The sequence below is a fragment of the Hoplias malabaricus genome, chromosome 5 (assembly GCF_029633855.1).
Source record: "Hoplias malabaricus isolate fHopMal1 chromosome 5, fHopMal1.hap1, whole genome shotgun sequence".
NCBI lineage: Eukaryota > Metazoa > Chordata > Actinopteri > Characiformes > Erythrinidae > Hoplias > Hoplias malabaricus.
In genome coordinates, this window is record NC_089804.1 from 54132050 (window position 1) to 54153162 (window position 21113).

At 41.9% G+C, this 21113-nt stretch overlaps 1 protein-coding gene across 1 annotated transcript; it reads right to left on the bottom strand.

Annotated features, from left to right (window-relative positions):
- Positions 1-942: 942 nt before the first annotated feature.
- On the bottom strand, positions 943-19871 carry rnf41 (ring finger protein 41). The gene is made up of 7 exons (XM_066672459.1): positions 19740-19871; positions 13731-13823; positions 8211-8326; positions 7086-7357; positions 5821-5956; positions 5503-5606; positions 943-4292 (listed from the first exon to the last, which is right to left on the bottom strand). Exons 3-7 carry the CDS (start codon positions 8298-8300, stop codon positions 3938-3940), a joined length of 957 nt encoding a protein of 318 aa, XP_066528556.1. The 5' UTR covers positions 8301-8326; positions 13731-13823; positions 19740-19871; the 3' UTR covers positions 943-3937.
- Between the last annotated feature and the right edge of the window lie 1242 nt (positions 19872-21113).

Genomic DNA, 21113 nt, shown 5'->3' on the forward strand with positions numbered 1-21113 from the left:
GCAAAGCATATGTGGGCTAATGTAATCAGACTGTTATCAGATTTACGAAACAACAGAACAGACTGCTTTATCAGAACACCCTACTGGATAAGAATATCTTTATATACATAGGTTTCCAGCACATGAAGGCATCCACAGCCCTTAAAACATGCTCCTCCAGCCAATCAATAAATCAACACTGTGCATGGTCTTGACTGGAATCCGTCAATATGTTTACAGATTACAGTTAGAAGTGTGGCTGCATGGAGAAGTTCACACAACGCTGGCATTCCAGCCTGCTCTGACACAAAAGGCAGGATTAAAATGGCTCGCTCCATTTGAGTATAGGCTGGCCAAAGCAAATACCAAACCAGAGAGGATTATGCTTGTTTGTGTGTGCTAAGTGAGCCTGCGAGATGAGAAATTGAATAAAACAGAACGGAAAGCAAATCAGAAAAGCCTAATGTGTACATACCAGTGGCTTACAAGGCTTTGCATGATCACGTCTGGAATATTTAACTTTGAATGTGGTACAATGCAGTGAAAGGTGTATAATCAGGAAATCTTAAAATACAGTTCGAATGGAGACGATGGGAAAAAGCTACAGCGGCACTTTAGTGCCATGTTGTGGTAAAACAGGGGAAGGTCTGCTGGAAAGCAGAAGGCCGAGTCAGGTCACAAAGCGACAGTGCATAATCCTCCCCGAAGGCTTTTAAAACTACACAACCCAGTCATGAGAAGTGGTGTTTCTAAAACGCATGGTAACAGTTAACTCAAGCTCTGCTACACACCACTATTACATCACATGAACCTTGTAGCATCCATCATGGCCATTACCAATAAGTCAGCAACGCTTAAAAACCGAACAAATTCCATCAACTCCTGACAAGATGTTTTTGGCAATGGTTACATCCATGTAATTTCAATAAAAGAAATACAGTGAGCGGCTGGTCTCACGTTGTGAAATAAACATTGCTGTTTATTAATATCCTCAATATCTCACAGCACAAAAGCCAGAAGAAAGACAGAGAGCAACAAAGAAAAAAAAAAAGTGTCACGTCCACAGAAGAAGAAGACGACACCGGACGGCGATAAACAATGAGTCTTCCGAATCGAACACTTCACCGCCGACAAGACAAGACATGAACATCACAAGATAACTCCTGCAGGTCTAAAGTGGTCCTACAGGTCCTGTGTAGATTCTCCTGTAACAGAACCCGTCAACCAATTAAAAAACAAAAACAAAAAAAAGGCATATCCAAATGCTTGTACCTTCATTTCAGGACTGAGGATCATCTAAAGTGGATGAACATAGCATGCTCCAAACTGCAGAGCCTTCAGAGATGATCTAAAACAATGAGCTTTAACATGGTGTCCCTTTTCAATGGATTTAAAAAGGTATGACGTTAATAAATAAGAAAATGGGAATTCTGCAGGAAGGCTGATGTTATAGTTGATGTCGAGACCAGAGGGGTATTGCAGATTTATCAAATTAGCCAAATAACTTAAGCCCACACGTCTGTACCTTTCATTATTTGGTTTTCACTTTTTTAATCCTGCAATAGAAAATGGCGGAGGGAATATTTCCCCATTCAATACGATATAATGAAACATACATAGACCTCTGGGTGACTCTGGGAGTCCATTCTCTTCAATGTTGGGCTTAAGTTATTTGGTCAACTAAGAAATTCTGTTTTGTGGAATAACACCCCACACCCCACACACACAGGACGACCAATATGACGTGAGCCTTGCAGCAAAACAAGGGCACGCAGCTTCACTCGATGTCCTTTAAAGTGTGCGAGTATGTTATGTGACGGAGTGAGCGACTGGTAAGCCAGTATCACGAGGGGCTTTACACGTAAAAAGGGATCAAATACACATTTAGTGTTGAATGAAGTGCACAGCTTATAAGGCAAAGTCTGCAACGATGAGCAGCTGTGATTTCTCCACATCCACTTTTTTTTGAACATTGCTAAGCAATTAACATTCTCATGTTCTGTAAAGTACTCGGGTTATACACGGGAGCATTTGAAAAGTAGCTTCCATATATGAAACTCAGGTCATTTAGGGCTGAATTATAATAATAACATTATTAAAAATGGGGACAACGTACATTGAAATTGATATTTTTTGCAGAGCAAAGAAGCACAATGATCAGAAAATCACAATAACACACTTTGGTTGCTTGATAAAAAGACAGCACAAGAGTTACACCAGACCCTCTTTAAAATCAACTATGTACAGCAAAAATAATACGCAAAATAAACTCTCAAATCCATCACTGTTCCCGAACAGAGGAACCAATTGCACAAAATAAAAAAACAAAAACAAACGATAAACATTTCAAGTGGCAGAAAGAATGACAAAGGAGTGACCGTTTTCTTCAAACAGCACAAACAAAGCTGGGCATCTTAAGAGGTGATAAAAACAGCATCATATTTCCTCAATGCATTTCCAGGCTCATCTCCATTTCGCTTCAATAGGAGCAAGGGTTGAGGTGTAGCACAGGAACTGTTCGCAATCGGGACTGAATAATTCTGATTAAGCCACAACGGGCCATTATTCTGATCTGTTTGGACAGGAATCACTTGATTACAGTAAATGCTTGGGAACTGCTCTCAGCTCAATATGTGCCACTCAACCAGAAAGAGCCTAAAAAGGCCCTGAGAATTAAGGTTTTAGTAACTGAAGTAAATGGCAAAAGGTTACACGGTTTTGTGAAGAAGTTCGGGCAAATAAACGTTGCATCTACAAATCGTTTAACTCAAGATTTAAATGCGAACGCACTTTTTAAATTTCTGTTTATGTTTGATTTAAAGAAGTAAACATTTTGGGTCGAAATATTTTGTTTGGGGAGGGGTCTGAAAACGTAAATATTATTGAAATTCGTTGATCAAATATTTGTAAAAACGTGAACACTATAGAAGACGTGAAATAAATTCCACGTAACTTGACCAGGGTGCACAAACATTTGCGGAAGTCTGTATAGTCCTCCCTGCTCTCAGTGGTTGTGAAAGTCGTTAAACTAGAAACTGCTTAAAAAAAATGGCTGAGTAAACACAATTCCAGCCTCTCTCCACCTCTACAATCAAGTTATTGAATTTCCCAGAGATTTTCTGCTGTTGGTTACTTCCACCAAACATTCCCCTAACTGCCAGCAATGACTTTGCATTTTACAACACGCCAAAAGGTTTCCTTCTGTCCTATAAAGCATTAACACTTTCTCGGTCCTCAGTCAGTAAGGGTCTTAAAGCCTAGGTATACCAGTGGACAGAGCAGGAAACGTAGCAGTTATGTAGAACCGCCATCCATGATATGGAGGTCCTAACTGGGGCCTTAAGGGATAATCCTAGAGATTCAGAACAGAAAGCACAACTCAAACAGCGAACCAACATGGAGAGAGCAAAAAAAACGTTAACTGTTCTATAATACCAAGAATAGATAATATATATGTTTATATATCTTTATGTTCCATATTTACAGAGAACGTCATTATACCATTTACATTTCAGAAGAATCGGGACTGGACATTATTCTCATCCGTCCACGTAAGACAGCATTAAATGGCAAAGGGGTAAACAATCACTTCAGTTCACTTGGTCAGTGTTAATGACGAAACTCCATTAAATCACTATGATATTTCGCCTTTCTCTTTTTTTCAAAAACGTTCCTTTTAAGGCAACAAGAACAGGACGGCTGGAGGTCTTCTTCCTCAGCTCATGGTTGAATCTGTTCCTTCATGTTTTTTAAATCTTCTTCCCGTGTTGTTATACTTCTTTTAAATATGAGGTAACGACTGCCAGGCATGTGCCGACATTGGATCTGAAATAGGAATTTCTATCATTCCTTTTTTTTTTATTTTCTATGTTTTAGAGGGGACATTGACTCACAGTAAAACCCCTTTGTTCAGTTAGTACTCCACGAGTCCCATTGGACAGCCCTCGGACAGTACGCACTATAAGATCTCCTCCACGCCATGAGCAAAGATCATGACCAAACCCGGCTCTAGGATCATATCTTCGCCCATATGTTGGTTCTCGCAGGCCATGACCACCACTGCCTGCTTGCCTGGGATACGTTTGGCCACGTAGTTCTCATAGTAGCGGCGGTTCATCTGTCGCGTCTCCAGCGTGGCCAACCCCTGCGGCCAGTTGCGCTCGTGGGCGTTTTCGATGAGGTCGTTGACGATGGACAGGGGGCAGCCGCTGTCAATGAGCGAACGTTTGATGACCGCCTGGAGGACGGCATCTGGCGTGGAGATCATTCCGCCCCAGCGGGTCACTCTCGCAGGCTGCAGGGAGTTCACCCACCTGGAAAAACAGGAGTTTCAAAACCCGTTTAGAGTTAGTCAAGCGTGCAAGCTCATGAGCAGGAGACGCAGCTAAAAATATAAAGAGTAATACTTAAGCTATTTGCGTCCATGAAATAGGCTTTGGGACATTTCTGTTTCTAAAGTGCCGTAGCAAACACGGAGACAATATGCATCAGCGGAGCTGTGAGCACTGATTTCTTTTTTTGTGCTGTTCACAAAAATAAACAATGTAAGAAGAAACAGGAGGCATAAATAAACCTCTAAAATAAAATAAAAGGTGTAAAGGGCTGACGTACAATCTGTTACTTGTTATTATGCAGCGTGTGCAGTTACTGGGAGTGTTCCTGATCACGGGCTTTCTATAATTAGGCTAAATCTTAATTAGGGTTTATAACACATGCAGTTGGGCAGGAAGAAATACATGGATTTCTGTATATCCTCTTACTAACAAGCTGTGATATTGCTTTCCATATTCAACACTATTTTAGATATATCTTTGACCCATAATCATTACATCCATTATATATTCCCCATAAAAATTGCAATGCATTTGTCACCCCCCCATTAATTTGAACTGTTCAAAACACAAATACAATATATATTCAGTTCATATTTTTATAAATGCATTTTCAGTGCTGTGCAAGCTGCATTACGCATCATATAAAAGAGAAGAGAACAGTTTAATCTATAAGAGCTATGTCAGGTTTGTACAACACTAAGAGTAGCATCGTTCAGGAAGCGTGGATCTTTGGTCATTGATTTTTCACAGCATTAATCGATTAATAATCTGAGGAAGAGCCCTGTCCCAGAGAATAGTCTCTTTAATAGCTCCAAGTCGAGACACGAACGAGGAGCTGCCAACTGGTTTTAGCAGTGTTTCTGTTCCTAATCACTTAAAGTGCAAGTTATCCAGTGCCCTCTGGTGGAGAACACTGTTCTGAATGTTTTGGTTTTGACCCATGAGAATGAGTACTGATAGAAAAGCTAATAACACATCGCCTGTAATGAAATATAATCCTAATCAGTGTTTTTTGATGAGTAAATTACTACTGCTTCACCCAGTAATCGAGCACATTGTATGGTCTGTTATTGTGATGCTATTTTATTTGGCAAGGGTTGTTATATTGATTTTAATATTGCCCAGGCATGTGATATGAGGAAAAAGCTCAGACATTACAAAGAAAAAAAAGCAGAAAAGCAACACTTACTCCAGGATCTCATTGTATTCTATGCTCTCCTCCAGATTCTGTAGGTTTGGGTTTGCACTGCGGATTGCTCTCATGTACGCTTTGAGGAGCTGGATGTCCCTTTTCTGCACAATTTATTAAAAAAAGAAAAAAAGAAAAGTTGAGTGTTTTTGAATAACACTATTTAGCGTCTGTTTCTATGAAAGCTGGTTCAGGGACACAGCCATGGAGGACTGCTGGAACGTATGTGCTCCCTCTGATTCACTGGAAAACTCTTTGAAGAAAATCAGTTATGATAAAAACAACACTTTGATCAACATCGCAGTGTACGGGTCTTACCTGCTCAGCCAGCTGGTGCTTGTGTTCAGCTGCTGTCTTCTCCAGGTCTGCGATCTTTGTCTGCTGCTGCTGAACCACACTGCGCAGGTGCTTGATGCAGTTGTGGTTCGGCATCTCGTCTTTGGGCATCTCGAGCCTGGACAATGAAAACGTTTAAGCAACACCACAATAAAAAAAAAACCCTATTGACTATTAGGTTTAAAAAAACCATTATACCTTTTGTTGTTCCTGTATTTTTTATTTATTTATTTATTTATTTATTTTTGCTGCCAAAATCATTCCGTTCATCGTTTGGTTACAACAAATTTAGAATATATCACCCCTTTTTTATCATACTTTGCCCAAACACATTAAGGGACAATTAAAATATACAGGAGGTCCAGAGTTACGTCAGTTCAGAGTTACGATGTTTCGTGGTTACGACACATCTCCCATTTACTGTATAAAGCCTTGTTTCGACTTAAGTGGTTTTGCGTCATAAACGTCGTAACGCGAACTTCGTGTTTGGTGTGCGCGGCGGAAGAATACACGGTTGCGCGGCGGAAGAATACACGGTTGCGCGGCTCGGGACCGAGGAGGATAGGTGTTAGGATAGGACAAGTGCTTACAGTATGTTATTTACGTGCAGTATGTACGTATGTTCCGACTTACACCGAAAATCGGTTTACGACGCGACGTAGGAACGGATCGACGTCGTAAGTCGAGGACCCCCGTATAATTATTTTGGAGAAAAAACTCAATATTTTAGTTATGCTGCAATTTTTCAGCAAATGAAGGCATTCTGTTAAAATCTTCTGCCACTCAAAACTCTTTTAATGTAATAGCCCCAAATAAATGTATAATATAAAACAATGTCATACATAACTTTTTTTCCATGCTTTATTTTCTGGCAGAATCCTCAACAAGATTTCCAAAAATAGCATGTATTTTATGTAACGATGCTTTGGACCGGAGATCACAGATCATTCTCAGCAGCTGAACTTATGTAAAAGTCACAAGAATTCCAATCGGATCTTGAGTCGCACTTCCACAGATCAGATACGGATCTATTTCAATACCACATACGAAATGTGATTTTAAAAAGTCAGATTCAATGTGATTTTTGCTGTTCACACTAACGGCATGTGTACCACGAATGAAGAAACAGATCAGATTTGGGCCACTTTTAGCTGCTGTGTAAACGTAGCCCAATATAGTATGATCCATCCTTCTATCCAGCCCCTGTGAATTATTGAACGGAGCTTTCCCGTAGCCCCCTCTCTCACCCGCAGCCCTCCTCGCAGGTCACAGGCCTTTTGGGGTTGTGTTCACAGTCTTTGAGATGCGACTGCAGCTGGTCTAGCCGCAGTGTGGCCGTGCAGCCGAAGCCTGCGTTGTCGCACGAGATCTGCAGTTTGGACAGCATATTCCTCATGATGCGGGGCACAGGGCGGAGGTGGGCAAGTGTCACCACAGTGCGATCCACTGGGCAAATCTGCTGCTGTGCAAACCACTGTGTGATGCAGGCGTTACAGAAGGCATGCTCACAATGTGGGGCCTGAGAGAGAGAGAGAGAGAGAGAGAGAGAGAACGAGAATGAGAGAACGAGAGAACGAGAACGAGAGAGAGAGAGAGAGAGAACAAGAGAGAATGAGAAAACGAGAGCGAGAGAAGAATGAGAGAACGAGAGAGAGAGGGAGAGAATGAGAGAGAGAGAGAGAGAGAGAGAGAGAGAGAGAGAGAAAGAGAGAGAGAACGAGAGAGAGAACGAGAGAGAGAGAAAACAAGAGAGAACGAGAATGAGAGAACGAGAGAGAGAGAGAGAACAAGAGAGAATGAGAAAACGAGAGAGGGAGAGAATGAGAGAGAGAGAACGAACAAGAGAGAATGAGAAAACAAGAGAGAGAGAAGAGGGAGAGAACGAGAGAGAGAGAGAGAACGAAAGAGGGAGAGAACGAGAGTTAGTGTAAAGAGTTATTCACAAGAAAATAAAAGCGACAAAATGCTCTGTGTGTTTTCTAAGGAGATGGTCGTCAGCGCAACTCAAGGTACATACTTTTCTCCCCTGCTCTTGTTCACAAGCTCAGAAAGACAGCTCTGGAACCATACTCAATACTTGACTGAAAACATATTCCAAGACTGGCATTTGTAAGAACACTCTACCAGAATGAGATCTAAACGTATGGGCTCTCTAAGGACTGAAGGACATGTTTTTGGTGGGTGCCCTAGCACTGTTAGTATGTGAAGAACGTAAAATAATGTATCAGTCTGAATCCAGGAAAACCAGAGAGAATATTCCAGACCAATGTTAACAGAATGGGAATTCCAACAAGGACAGCCTTCACAAATGTGTGGTGCACTAGCAGAAAGAGGGTGTCAGTCTGAGGGATTAGACAAACAGCCCCACCAACCTGAACAGGCTCCTCCAGCACTCCGCTGCAAATCGGACAAAGCAGATCCTCATCCACTTCCCCCTGGAACCTGGTGACGTCGTACCCCATGGCACATTACTGGCAGTCTCTCACACCTGCAGAGAGACGCACACAAACGGAGGTGTGAGAAAATATCAGGCCGAACCTAAAGAGGTCATCTGAGGTCATGCAAATGCAAACCACAAAACAAACACATTAACGTTATCATTTGCTTTTTGTTGTTTCAGGAGCGCTTATGAAAATGAGGGAAATGAACACAGCTAGATTGTTACACGGCTGATAAGTGGACATTTGATTGAAACCTACCTCAGCTCATGAATAACCAAATCAGGTTGTGTACAAAGCATAATGATCCAATCTGCTATTTTTATTTAGCAGATGGGAACCAATTCTCAAATATTTCCCTGCACACAGTAAGAGAAACACTAGCTCTCACAAAGTTTGAGTTGAGCTGTCTGGTTTGCAAGTACAAATTCAGTTTATAATTTCTATAAAGAATTGATTTTCTCGGCAGCACAGTGGTGCAGCAGGTAGTGTCTCAGTCAGACAGCTCCGGGTGACTGTCTGTGAGGAGTGTGGTGTGTTCTCCCTGTGTCCGCGTGGGTTTCCTCCGGGTGACTGTCTGTGAGGAGTGTGGTGTGTTCTCTCTGTGTCCGCGTGGGTTTCCTCCGGGTGACTGTCTGTGAGGAGTGTGGTGTGTTCTCTCTGTGTCCGCGTGGGTTTCCTCCGGGTGACTGTCTGCGAGGAGTGTGGTGTGTTCTCTCTGTGTCCGCGTGGGTTTCCTCCGGGTGACTGTCTGCGAGGAGTGTGGTGTGTTCTCTCTGTGTCCGCGTGGGTTTCCTCCGGGTGACTGTCTGCGAGGAGTGTGGTGTGTTCTCTCTGTGTCCGCGTGGGTTTCCTCCGGGTGACTGTCTGTGAGGAGTGTGGTGTGTTCTCTTTTTGTCCGCGTGGGTTTCCTCCGGGTGACTGTCTGTGAGGAGTGTGGTGTGTTCTCTCTGTGTCCGCGTGGGTTTCCTCCGGGTGACTGTCTGTGAGGAGTGTGGTGTGTTCTCTCTGTGTCCGCGTGGGTTTCCTCCGGGTGACTGTCTGTGAGGAGTGTGGTGTGTTCTCTCTGTGTCCGCGTGGGTTTCCTCCGGGTGACTGTCTGTGAGGAGTGTGGTGTGTTCTCTCTGTGTCCGCGTGGGTTTCCTCCGGGTGACTGTCTGTGAGGAGTGTGGTGTGTTCTCTCTGTGTCCGCGTGGGTTTCCTCCGGGTGACTGTCTGTGAGGAGTGTGGTGTGTTCTCTCTGTGTCCGCGTGGGTTTCCTCCGGGTGACTGTCTGTGAGGAGTGTGGTGTGTTCTCTCTGTGTCCGCGTGGGTTTCCTCCAGGTGACTGTCTGTGAGGAGTGTGGTGTGTTCTCTCTGTGTCCGCGTGGGTTTCCTCCGGGTGACTGTCTGTGAGGAGTGTGGTGTGTTCTCTCTGTGTCCGCGTGGGTTTCCTCCGGGTGACTGTCTGTGAGGAGTGTGGTGTGTTCTCTGTGTCCGCGTGGGTTTCCTCCGGGTGACTGTCTGTGAGGAGTGTGGTGTGTTCTCTCTGTGTCCGCGTGGGTTTCCTCCGGGTGACTGTCTGTGAGGAGTGTGGTGTGTTCTCTCTGTGTCCGCGTGGGTTTCCTCCGGGTGACTGTCTGTGAGGAGTGTGGTGTGTTCTCTCTGTGTCTGCGTGGGTTTCCTCCGGGTGACTGTCTGTGAGGAGTGTGGTGTGTTCTCTCTGTGTCTGCGTGGGTTTCCTCCGGGTGACTGTCTGTGAGGAGTGTGGTGTGTTCTCTCTGTGTCTGCGTGGGTTTCTTCCGGGTAACTGTCTGTGAGGATTGTGGTGTGTTCTCTCTGTGTCTGCGTGGGTTTCCTCCGGGTGCTCCGGTACACAGAGATCAGGCTGAAAAATGCTATTTTTCTTAGAAATTCACCTCCATTAGCTTTGTTAGGTGGTGGAATCACTCCTTTGGCCTGGTACAAATACAGGTAACGTGAGAGTGGCTCCTGTACAAAGGTGACCTTTTCTCTGTTCCTATTAGAGACCTAGCACTGGAGTCAGACTGCTTGCCTCTCTCAGGAATGAGACGCCGTGATATGTGTGTGTGTGTGTATTAAGACTGCTGAGTATGAGATTACTGATGTTCCGTACTAGTGATGTGTGACCATTGTTCTGCACACTGGAGCACTCAATAAGGCAGTGCAAAGCTTAAGTAGCACAGACAGAATATCACATTTCAGGACCTGCCTATTATTGTGTTGAGGGAAAAATTCATTTTCAGCTTCTTGTTTATCTTCACGCTTTTTCCAGAAGGAACTAATCTGAATTTGAAATCAATCCAAAGTTATCTTGATGCTTTCTCGGGCCTTTGACCTCAGTAGGAGAAGCCTGTTCTCGGAGAGTACAAGAATGCAACAACAGATTCTCGAGCACCAGCAAAAACTGGCCTCTGAACAGACAGAGAGGCAGCTTTTATCTGTGTGAATGGCTTCCTTGACATTGTCCCCACTCTGTGTCTGTCACTGGGTTTGTCAATGCCAGGGTAATACAATACAGTACAATAAACACGGAAGCTAACCCAGTATGACCCCGCAAGGTCTTCATTGTGTGCTTCTCACACATTCATATGCATGTGTCCCTAGTGATTAATGCGTACTTTGTCACTAGCTTTGATGTTTTAATACAAATCGTCTATTTTTTCTGTATTTAATTTTATGAATAGCATTTTCACAGCTCCATATCCTTTCAGACCCATAGTGCCAAGCTGTCTCTCAGTGGAAGAATGGAGGGAAACACCAGGGGATTTTTACTTTTTTCAGATCTTACACCAGTGGTTGATTTTATCTTAATAGGTGAAAACATTAATACAATTACAATTTGAATACAGTAATTACGATTAATGATTAATAATCATTTAATTGCAGAGGTCTCAGCTGCTCTTAAAGGCTAAGCACCAGCGACATGAAAGTGTCAAACAAATAAATACAGTGGAGTTTGAGTTCCTAACTTGTGTTTATTGATCGTCAGAAAACATGTTATTTCTTACTAAGTCAAGGAATAAGGTTTAAAAGACCGTTGGTCCCCCCCCACCACCACCGGTGTTGGGAAACTCTAATAGGCGTCTTGCCTGTGACGTAGATGGTGGACAACAACACTAGAAGCTGCACTTAATTTAATGCAAAATGACGAAAAGGTGTGTTGTTTTTGGCTGCAATCATTCAATGTACAGTGGGACATCTGTGAACAAATGGCCCAAAGATCCCAAAATATCCAGAAAATTGACTAAATTTGTCCACTTTAAACGGGCACTTTGGAAAGGACCCTCCGCTCACTCCGTTATCTGTAGCTCATTTCACTGGCGCTTTTCCAACAATATGGGCATGTAAGGACACCAACGAAAGGTGTTCAAGAGCCTCTGTAACATGGAGGTAAACAGGGTAAGGACACGCACTTCGCCTGTTTTAGTTGGTGTTAGTTAACGTTAGCTTGACTCGCTAAACTCGGTGGCTCAGATTATACTCGGCTACGTAGCTGCATTACGGAGGTTTATAGTGTCGGATGAATTCGAGTTCGACTTCGATCACATTTACAAGAATAACGGTACCTCTACATTTGAGTTTAGCTTATTGCTAGGCTATTGTCATGAATAATGTTGGTTATTTAGCTAGATACTGTCATAACAGTCAGTCATAACGGTGTTTTACCGCGGCGTTGTTCAGCTGTTGTCCACCAGTGACATCACGGTCGCGTTCAAGAATTTCCGTAGCGAGCTCGGGTTTTTCCGTCAGTTTAATAAAATTGTCAGTTTTAAAACAAATTAAGCTGCTATTTTCATATTAATTCATACTTATATCTGTCAGTAACTACAATAATGTGAAATATTCATGGAGGTCCATTAAGTGGTGCTTAGCCTTTAAGGCAGGGAAGAATAAAGAGTTAAAGTGTTAAAGAGTAAAAAGTGGCATAATAATGAAAAAAAAAAAGTATATTATCCATTCTGAACTATTCTAACCTCAGTTATGGCTGTGTTAATGAACACAAGTGAGAGGAAATTATGCCAAGCCCAAGACACCCATTACCTGTATGAACAGTAACATCAATATCAAGCTCGTCAGACTTCTGAATTGGTGAAGCAGCCACAAGCTTTTGTAAGCACTTGTTGGCGATGCTACGTAACGACCACCATTGTACAAATGCTTACCCAATCATTATAGATCTCAGAAACAAGACACCAGCCACAGCGTTATACAGATCAAATGCTCCCGAGTTATACACCGCAGCTTCTGAGTTCAAGCTACTACAGGGACATAATTAGGATTGCCAGTAAAAAGGAGAAGCAGCTAATTGAAGGAACTGTCCAGACACCGCTTCTAAAAACAAGACTAAAATGATCTAATAAGATTTGAGGAGGAAATTATAGTTTAGTCTTATGATTAGATACAGGTAGAAAACATCCCCTGACATCACAACACTGCATGATACTGTGCGATACACTGTATAGACCAAGATCATTTTCTAATATACATCAAAATAACTGTGTGTGAAGATGATAAAACTTTCCAATGTAAAAATATCAGGAATTGTGTATTTATTAGTGTCGGTTTCACAGAATCTGATGATAATAATAAATAAATGCCTGCCTGAGTTTCTTTTTCATCATTTTTCATGTGGAATCACGAGGTACTGAACCTGGTAGACGCAGGGAACAGAACAACAGAAGACAAAGTGTTTGAGAGTGTAATTGACTCCACAGTCAAATTATGGGTATGCTACTTTCAGACATAAACAAATCAAATTCAACAAATGTGTTGGTACAGGGACAAAAACCAATGCACAAGCAGCTTGTTACTCTTTCGTAAACATAGATATGTAGTTTCTTTTGCTCGAAAAAGCTCAAGTACAGCTACATCAACACCGCTGTGTCCCTTCCCGTGTATATTTACCCCTCCTCGATGACTGATCCAGTTTCTGTATAGAACTGTTCAAAAGCATAATCTGAAAATGCCGAAAGCAGCGTTAAAACCAAAAAGGCACATCAACTCACTATTTCTACTGAATGGTATTTCTTCTAATGCTTTTGCACACACTGTACAATTGAGTCCATTGTTATAATGGGTCTGAAAGTTTGATACCAGCGTCATTACAAATCAAAGGCAATGTTTCAAAGTAAAACAAGCCAATTTTCAGAGTGATTTTAGGAGGAATGCACAAATACACCAGTTCATATAAAAATACCAAAGTCAGTTGCAGCATTCAAGTTCAGACAGGATTAGGCTCAACAGCAGATGTTGATGTTATCAAATACCTACAGGCTGTATTAATCTACTGTATTTATTAATACAATCATCTTAATCTTTATATGGCAATGACATAAACTCAGTTACATAAACTCATAGTGCTTTATGAAATCCACATTAGTAGGAACTTGTAGACACAACACAATGGTGTTGAACATCACAAATGATTCAGCAGAGAGCAAAAGTTCATACCTCACTCAAGCACTGCCCTCATATTTCCTCTGTGATCAGTGTTCGTCATGGGTCAGATGGCGAAGACGGCCTCCTATGAAAAACTCATCAGCTCTAAATAAAGACACAAGCAAAACAGGAAATGTCAGTTACAGTCCAATACAAACAGTTTTCCAAGTAAAATGTTTTCCCAAAATTAATATTAATATGAGTAATGTAGAACTGGTGGTTGATGATATGTTAATAAACAGTCTTTTTGTGAGCAAAGTATATAAACACTTACTCCTGTATTGTATTTTGAGTATAGTACGTTGCATCAGCAGGCTATGCGCTTTCTCGCGCTATTATGTACAGCTGTATTATGTACAGGCATAATAAGACTTATTTATTTCTGACAGTTAATTTGGAACTGTGAATTACTTTTCACTGACTCGCTGCTTCACAATATATCATTCATTCATTATCTGTAACCCTTATCCAGTTCAGGGTCGCGGTGGGTCCAGAGCCTACCTGGAATCACTGTGCGCAAGGCAGGAATACACCCTGGAGGGGGCACCAGTCCTTCAGAGGGCAACTCACATGTTCACTCACACACTTACACCTACGGACACTTTTGAGTCACCAATCAACCTACCAACGTGTGTTTTTGGACTGTGGGAGGAAACCGGAGCACCCGGAGGAAACCCACGCAGACACAGGGAGAACACACCACACTCCTCACAGACAGTCACCCGGAGGAAACCCACGCAGACACAGAGAGAACACACCACACTCCTCACAGACAGTCACCCGGAGGAAACCCACGCAGACACAGGGAGAACACACCACACTCCTTACAGACTGTCACCCGGAGGAAACCCACGCAGACACAGGGAGAACACACAACACTCCTCACAGACAGTCACCCGGAGGAAACCCACACAGACACAGGGAGAACACACCACACTCCTCACAGACAGTCACCCAGAGCGGGAATCGAACTCACAAACTCCTGGAGCTGTGTCACTGCGACACTACCTGCTGCACCACCGTGTGTTGTGTTCTCCCAGTGTCCGCATGGGTTACCTCCGGGTGACTGTCTGTGAGGAGTGTGGTGTGTTCTCCCTGTGTCTGCGTGGGTGTCACTGCGACACTACCTGCTGCACCACCGTGCCGCCCTACAATATATCATGAAGACCTTAATAATGAAGTTCCATTTTCCAAAACCATTTACAAAAGTGATGTGCTGACATGTGCATTCTAAAAAGCAGCAGAATGAAAAATATAAAAATGTTCTCCATCCTTCAAAAGAGAATGTGACTAACATCTGAAACGAAACCAAAACTAGTCAGCGTTTTAAGCAAAGAAAACTATGCCTAGCACATTCTCCATTCACAGGAAAAGGTCCAAACACATCCAGTATTTCTTTAAGAATTTAAAGAGGACTAGTACAACCCTCTAACTGATGCTCAGCATTGAGAAAGGCTCAATATACAGAGGTTTTTTTGTTTGTTTGTTTTAATAAACATTCTGAATGCACAAATATCTGTCATAAATTAGTTTAATTCACTAACTAGAAGCATGTCTGGATATTCTTTGACACCGTCATCAACTGGTATGTGCTCTGCTAATATAATTAGCATGATCTCATGAATATCATGAAGAATTTTGAGTGTCTTGTTTCCATCAGATAAAAACCCCACTTTGCCATTGGGCTGTATTGATTTCCTCTTTGCACACAGCCTGAATAACTCTTTATGAAGCACTGCTGACTACAATCACACAAACTGCCAAAGTGGAAATAAGAGAGCTCATTAGAACTCATGGCCTCATCACTGAAGAGTGAAAGTAAACAGGACCTAAGGTAGACATGACTGCACAGCGAATCCGAGCAAGCACGTCTACACTCCAAACCTGGGTGCCTTCCAGTATTGATTTAATCGCCAAGAGGAGGGCACTGCCTGTTTATATTCAGGCTACCATCTGTGTTTAGGCTAAATGTGGCAGTGGGGAGAGGGGAATTAATATTACAATACATGAGGAAGGGGTGAGTAACCAAGCAAAAAATATTACTACAATTATACTTAAAGGTGCACTAGGCAACTTCACTGCAATGTCAGTCTGGGTTGTTGTAGGGCTACCTAGCCACCAGAAAGGACACATCCTACATCCCAATATACTAGTGCATTAGTCAAGATTCCAGGTGCAAAGCAGACAATCCACAGCAAAAACTGCAATTCCAGCATTTATTTATTTATTTAAACTTTTAAAAACCGTTCAAATCATTTAGAGCAACTTTAAAAAGAGTGTATCAAAACACTGATAAATATAATGTACTAGTTGTGTCACATTTAAAACAGCCAATAAAAACTCCTTAGTTAAATTGGACTTGTTCAGTGTTCTTTAAGCACTGACAACGACCATATGAAGTTCAAATAAGATTATGATGTCACAATAACATTATGATGTCACAGATTATGATGTCACAGTAACATTCTTTACAATAAATATAATGTCATTGTCCAAGTTGTTGCAACCTTAAAGGGATTTACATGATAATCAGGTAAAAATAATTTGAAAATGTGGGGTTTTTTTCTTTTTCAAATGTCTGAATTGCGGAAAAGTAATTCAAGAACATTTTTTTAATATAAAACAGAGATGCTGAGAACTTGTGGTTGTCAAAACAAGGAAACTGGAACAATTGAGGTCAAGTCCCTCTTCTGAAAATTCCCAAAACATGTCCCAATTTTAGAACTGTCTTAAAGGATTATATTCCCAGGCAATCCAGTTGTGTAGGGTGTGTATAATCCAGTCGCTACCTCTGCAACATATTCACAGTCCTACTGAGACTGCCCCATTTCAGATTCTGAAAATACTCCAATATTTATTAAACTCCTGATACTGTTTGATTTATATTTCTACAGTGAAAGGTTAAAACTAAAGGGCTGTATCCCAGTGGGCACATTTACGGTGTGTTTGGAGCTTGAAGATTTATAATCTATATAAACAGTATGCTTTTTCCTGACAGTCAACAGAGTTTTATTCTTTTTTTCAAACCGACACAACTCCAGCTTTGGGACATTCCAGCCCAGTGGTTTCGCAAGTCGTCTTTCTTCATTTGACTGCTTATTCAGTACTAATCCTCAGACATTAAAAACAAGGCAGCTATGGCAAGCAGGGCTGTGGCTCGTTTTATGTATCCTTGCAGGAAGCACGTTAATCCAACATTATCGACTTGCTCACTTGGAATGTAAGTGAAACGGAAGACGCGAGGGGCTAAAAGCTTTGGTCTGTCTTCTGATCGATTCAGAAACTGACAGCACCGGCTGGTTTTAAAAGAAAGGGAATCCTTTGCTTTTGAAACATTTATTTATTTATTTAGTTTTTTTTTTTTGCATATTTCCCAGCCTATCCCAGAATAGAAGAGGGGGGGTGTTGTGTCCCATTCGGATGCTGGTGACCTAATTTCAGCATGGCAACACAGAAGGGGGATCGTGCCTGACTCGCTCAGAACGAACCCCTCTCGTCTGGAGGCACTTTAAAAGAAAAAGCCTAGTTCATAGAAAAATCTAATTTGCACATTTTGTTTTTCCCCACAGCCCGAACATAGTCTTTCAGCCAAGACGTGTCTGATGCCTAAAGTGTGCTTCTTTGGTCTGGCACTGGAACCGTGAGGCTAACGTAGCTAACAAGAAACAGATCTACTGCTTTAGCCTCTTGGTACCAATGGAAAATTAAAGACACTAAGCAGGTCTTGGCTGACTGACTACATCTCAGACTAAGGGAAGACTGTGAAAACTGGATTTGGATCTGTGAATAATCCCTATAAATGCTTCACAACCTAAAAGTAGCATGCTGTAATACAATATACAGATAGTAGCCAGCAATCCACGGCCTTTGATTAAAACTAGCATGTTTGCAGACTACAAAATGGATCGAAGCAGCACCTGTAACAGTGCACCATTGCATTGCTTAATATTTCTGCTCATAACGCTACAGATTTAAGCATAATAAGCATATATAATATTAATCATATTGGAATTAACACTGATGCAGTAAAAGCTTTAACTGTTCTAGCAGGACCTCCGGCTTATCTGCTGTGAGGACGTCATCGTGTGAGAAATGAGAAATGAACTGGGCTCAGGTACTGATTGTTAATGTTTAGTTCTGGATCACAAACACCACTCCAACTCTTTCCAAAGTTATTGGATGGAGCTCCATCTCACCAGATTCCCTGCTACACACCTCAGTGCTAGAGGCCTTTATTATCTTTAGTACAGGCTTTCTACTGAGCATAGTGACAATAGGCTAAAGTGCAGTTGCTCTAGAGCATCCCATTTCATTTCGTGCATTTCTAAAGACAGTACAGCAACAAGATGTGTGTGCGCGCAACTGAACCACATTGGGCACACGTTAAAGTAGTTATATTCCGTAATAATAAAAAAGGGACATTTGGACATACAGTGTGTGTACATGAAAATATCAGATATCATCTCACATATGAGCATTTCGAACCAATTTTGGTGACTTGAGAAAAAAAGGATCTGCTGTCAATCATATATAATCTTAAATTTCATAAACCACAAAAAACTCATCCCTGTTCATCAAAATTACACAATTAGATGGTATTTACAAGAACGAACAATCCTCCAAAGGCCCAGAATCACAAGTGGATAGGGTTGGTTTCTTAGGCTTATAGGCAACATTTAAAAGCACTGTTCGTCTGAATCTGTGTTTCTAAGGCTTTGGAACACAGCACTGAAAAACACAGCAATTGTGTTGTGGGTTTGTGACATGATATATATTCTAGCATATAAACAACACCACACATGTGAGCAGGGTTAAACACTGGATTTTCACTGCAGGGGATGTTTAAGAACGTGTGGTTATTCTTGTTTGTGCACAACGTTTAGCACTGAGCTTGTGCACAAATACACAGAGCAAAAACATGCCTCTGATCTATTTGTCTATCCCTGAAAGGTAAAATGGAGGCAGCAGCTGTTGAAATGGATAATGCTTGAATGTAATGGGCAATGTATCATTATGCTGTTAATCCTTATTAAACAGCAACATGAAATCCTAGAAATACAAGTCAAGTAATGAGGCATGCTGGACTAACGGTATCAACTCATTATATCGTTGATTCCTGGCTATGAATGAGTTCAACTGGACTGTGTAAAAAATGGGGATAGAAATAGGGGGAAATTAGTCATTTAACCACCTAATCTTAAATGCTATTGAGCTCCAATTGCTGAAAGTGATATCCCCTACACTGCTAAATAAACGATGCTTTGTATTTCTATTAAATATATCTACTTCAGCTACACATCTCTTAAAATTATTTTAAAATTCTTTATTGTAAAACATTATTCTTGATACAGTAGCAGAAGGAGGCTAGTACAAGCCTTGCCAGGCTAGCTAACATTGGCAGAGGTATGTGTAGTTAACGCCAGAAAAACGCTAAATACATAAAATGTACCATGGAGATGTTAGTTCTATCGGTATATATTCTATTATTAACAGCATATATGGTTTAATATTGGTGTTGACGAGCGTAAAAAGGTCAACTTTAACTATAAACCAGCTACTTGCGTCAGCATCTGTCGTCACTAAATGAAGTCAAGCTAGCTACGCAGCATTAACGCTAATGTTAACGGTAAATATTAATATTAGTTTACAATAAATACTCTTTTCAGTTGTTGTGAGCACGTATGTGTGACGATACATTTCGCCGTCATGGGTATTAAGACAGTTAAGCTAATTTTATACCCTCCTTCTTTAAAAAAACAAGCTAAACTTGGCTCCCCATTTGCTTCTTTTTGTGAACTCGCTGTTCCACCTTAAACAGTGCAGCAGATACATTCCGGAGCCCCATGCGCCAGAATGTACTGCTGCACCATTTAAGGTGGAACGAGCAAATCGAGTGAAGTTCAGCCTCTATGCCAATGCGTAGCAGCTGCGATTTTTAGTTATATAGTCCTTTAGTCCGCCGTGTAAATGCTTTTAAAACAAATTGCGTTTCAAATCTACACAGTTAAAGACGTAAAGTACCTGTTTTGAAGTGATTATTTCGACAGCCACAGCTTCATTAGCCGCTGATCTGTGAGACGGTTCCTCTCTTTTCCTCAGCTGAACGGATGTGTGTCACCTACAAGTCCAGCCCATAGGCTCCATGGGTCAATCTGCTCAAATCAAATGAATAATACATAACATACATACACACACCATATGGTAGGGCTGCACGGTATTTGGGGAGAAATTACTTTGCAATATTATTCTCAGGAGTGTATACTGCCATATGAAAAAACACACGAATTGCACCATTTGCCCTGTTGTTAACCAATTAGGCATTAAGCCTGTAAAAATTAATCGCAGTTCATCAAAATCAAAATGTATAGGTTATTTCCAAGACAAACATCCCCTAATGCTTTAAATAATTAATGTAAATCAAAACACTGCACAGATATATGAACACAATTCTCTGTCCCTTGCCAGCAGCTTGAAAGTACTGCTTCAATGAGGGGATTTGTTCCATAGGTTTACGATGGAAAGAAACCCCAGCAGTCTGAATCTACCTATTTGGTACTGTATTTTTAAAACAGAAGTTTCAAAGAAATGCTCAGTGTGGTGCTGACTTCTTATTTCACTCAAAAGAAATACATTTATTGTGAAACATTTAAATGTATATGAAAAATGTGTATCTCCAACATTGTAAATTATAGGAGAAGGAAAAAACCTTCTTAACGTTCAATGGAGTGTTCTCCCTGTGTCTGCGCGGGTTTCCTCCCACAGTCCAAAAACACACGTTGGTAGGTGGACTGGTGACTCAAAAGTGTCCGTAGGTGTGAGTGTGTGAGTGAATGTGAGTGTGTGTGTTGCCCTGTGAAGGACTGGCGCCCCCTCCAGGGTGTATTCCCGCCTTGCGTCCAATGATTCCGGGTAGGCTCTGGACCCACCGCGACACTGAACTGGATAAGGGTTACAGATAATGGATGAATGAATGAACTTTCAATGGAAGTCAGTGTTAAAAGTTTATTTTTATATATTTATATATTTAATTCTAGATAGGCTGCACGGTGGTGCAGCAGGTAGGTGTCGCGGTCACACAGCTCCAGGGACCTGGAGGTTGTGGGATCGATTCCCGCTCCAGATGACTGTCTGTGAGGAGTGTGGTGTGTTCTCCCTGTGTCTGCGTAGGTTTCCTCCGGGTGACTGTCTGTGAGGAGTGTGGTGTGTTCTCCCTGTGTCTGCGTGGGTTTCCTCCGGGTGACTGTCTGTGAGGAGTGTGGTGTGTTCTCCCTGTGTCTGCGTGGGTTTCCTCCGGGTGACTGTCTGTGAGAAGTGTAGTGTGTTCTCCCTGTGTCCGCATGGGTTTCCTCTGGGTGCTCTGGTTTCCTTCCACGGTCCAAAAACACACGTTAGTAG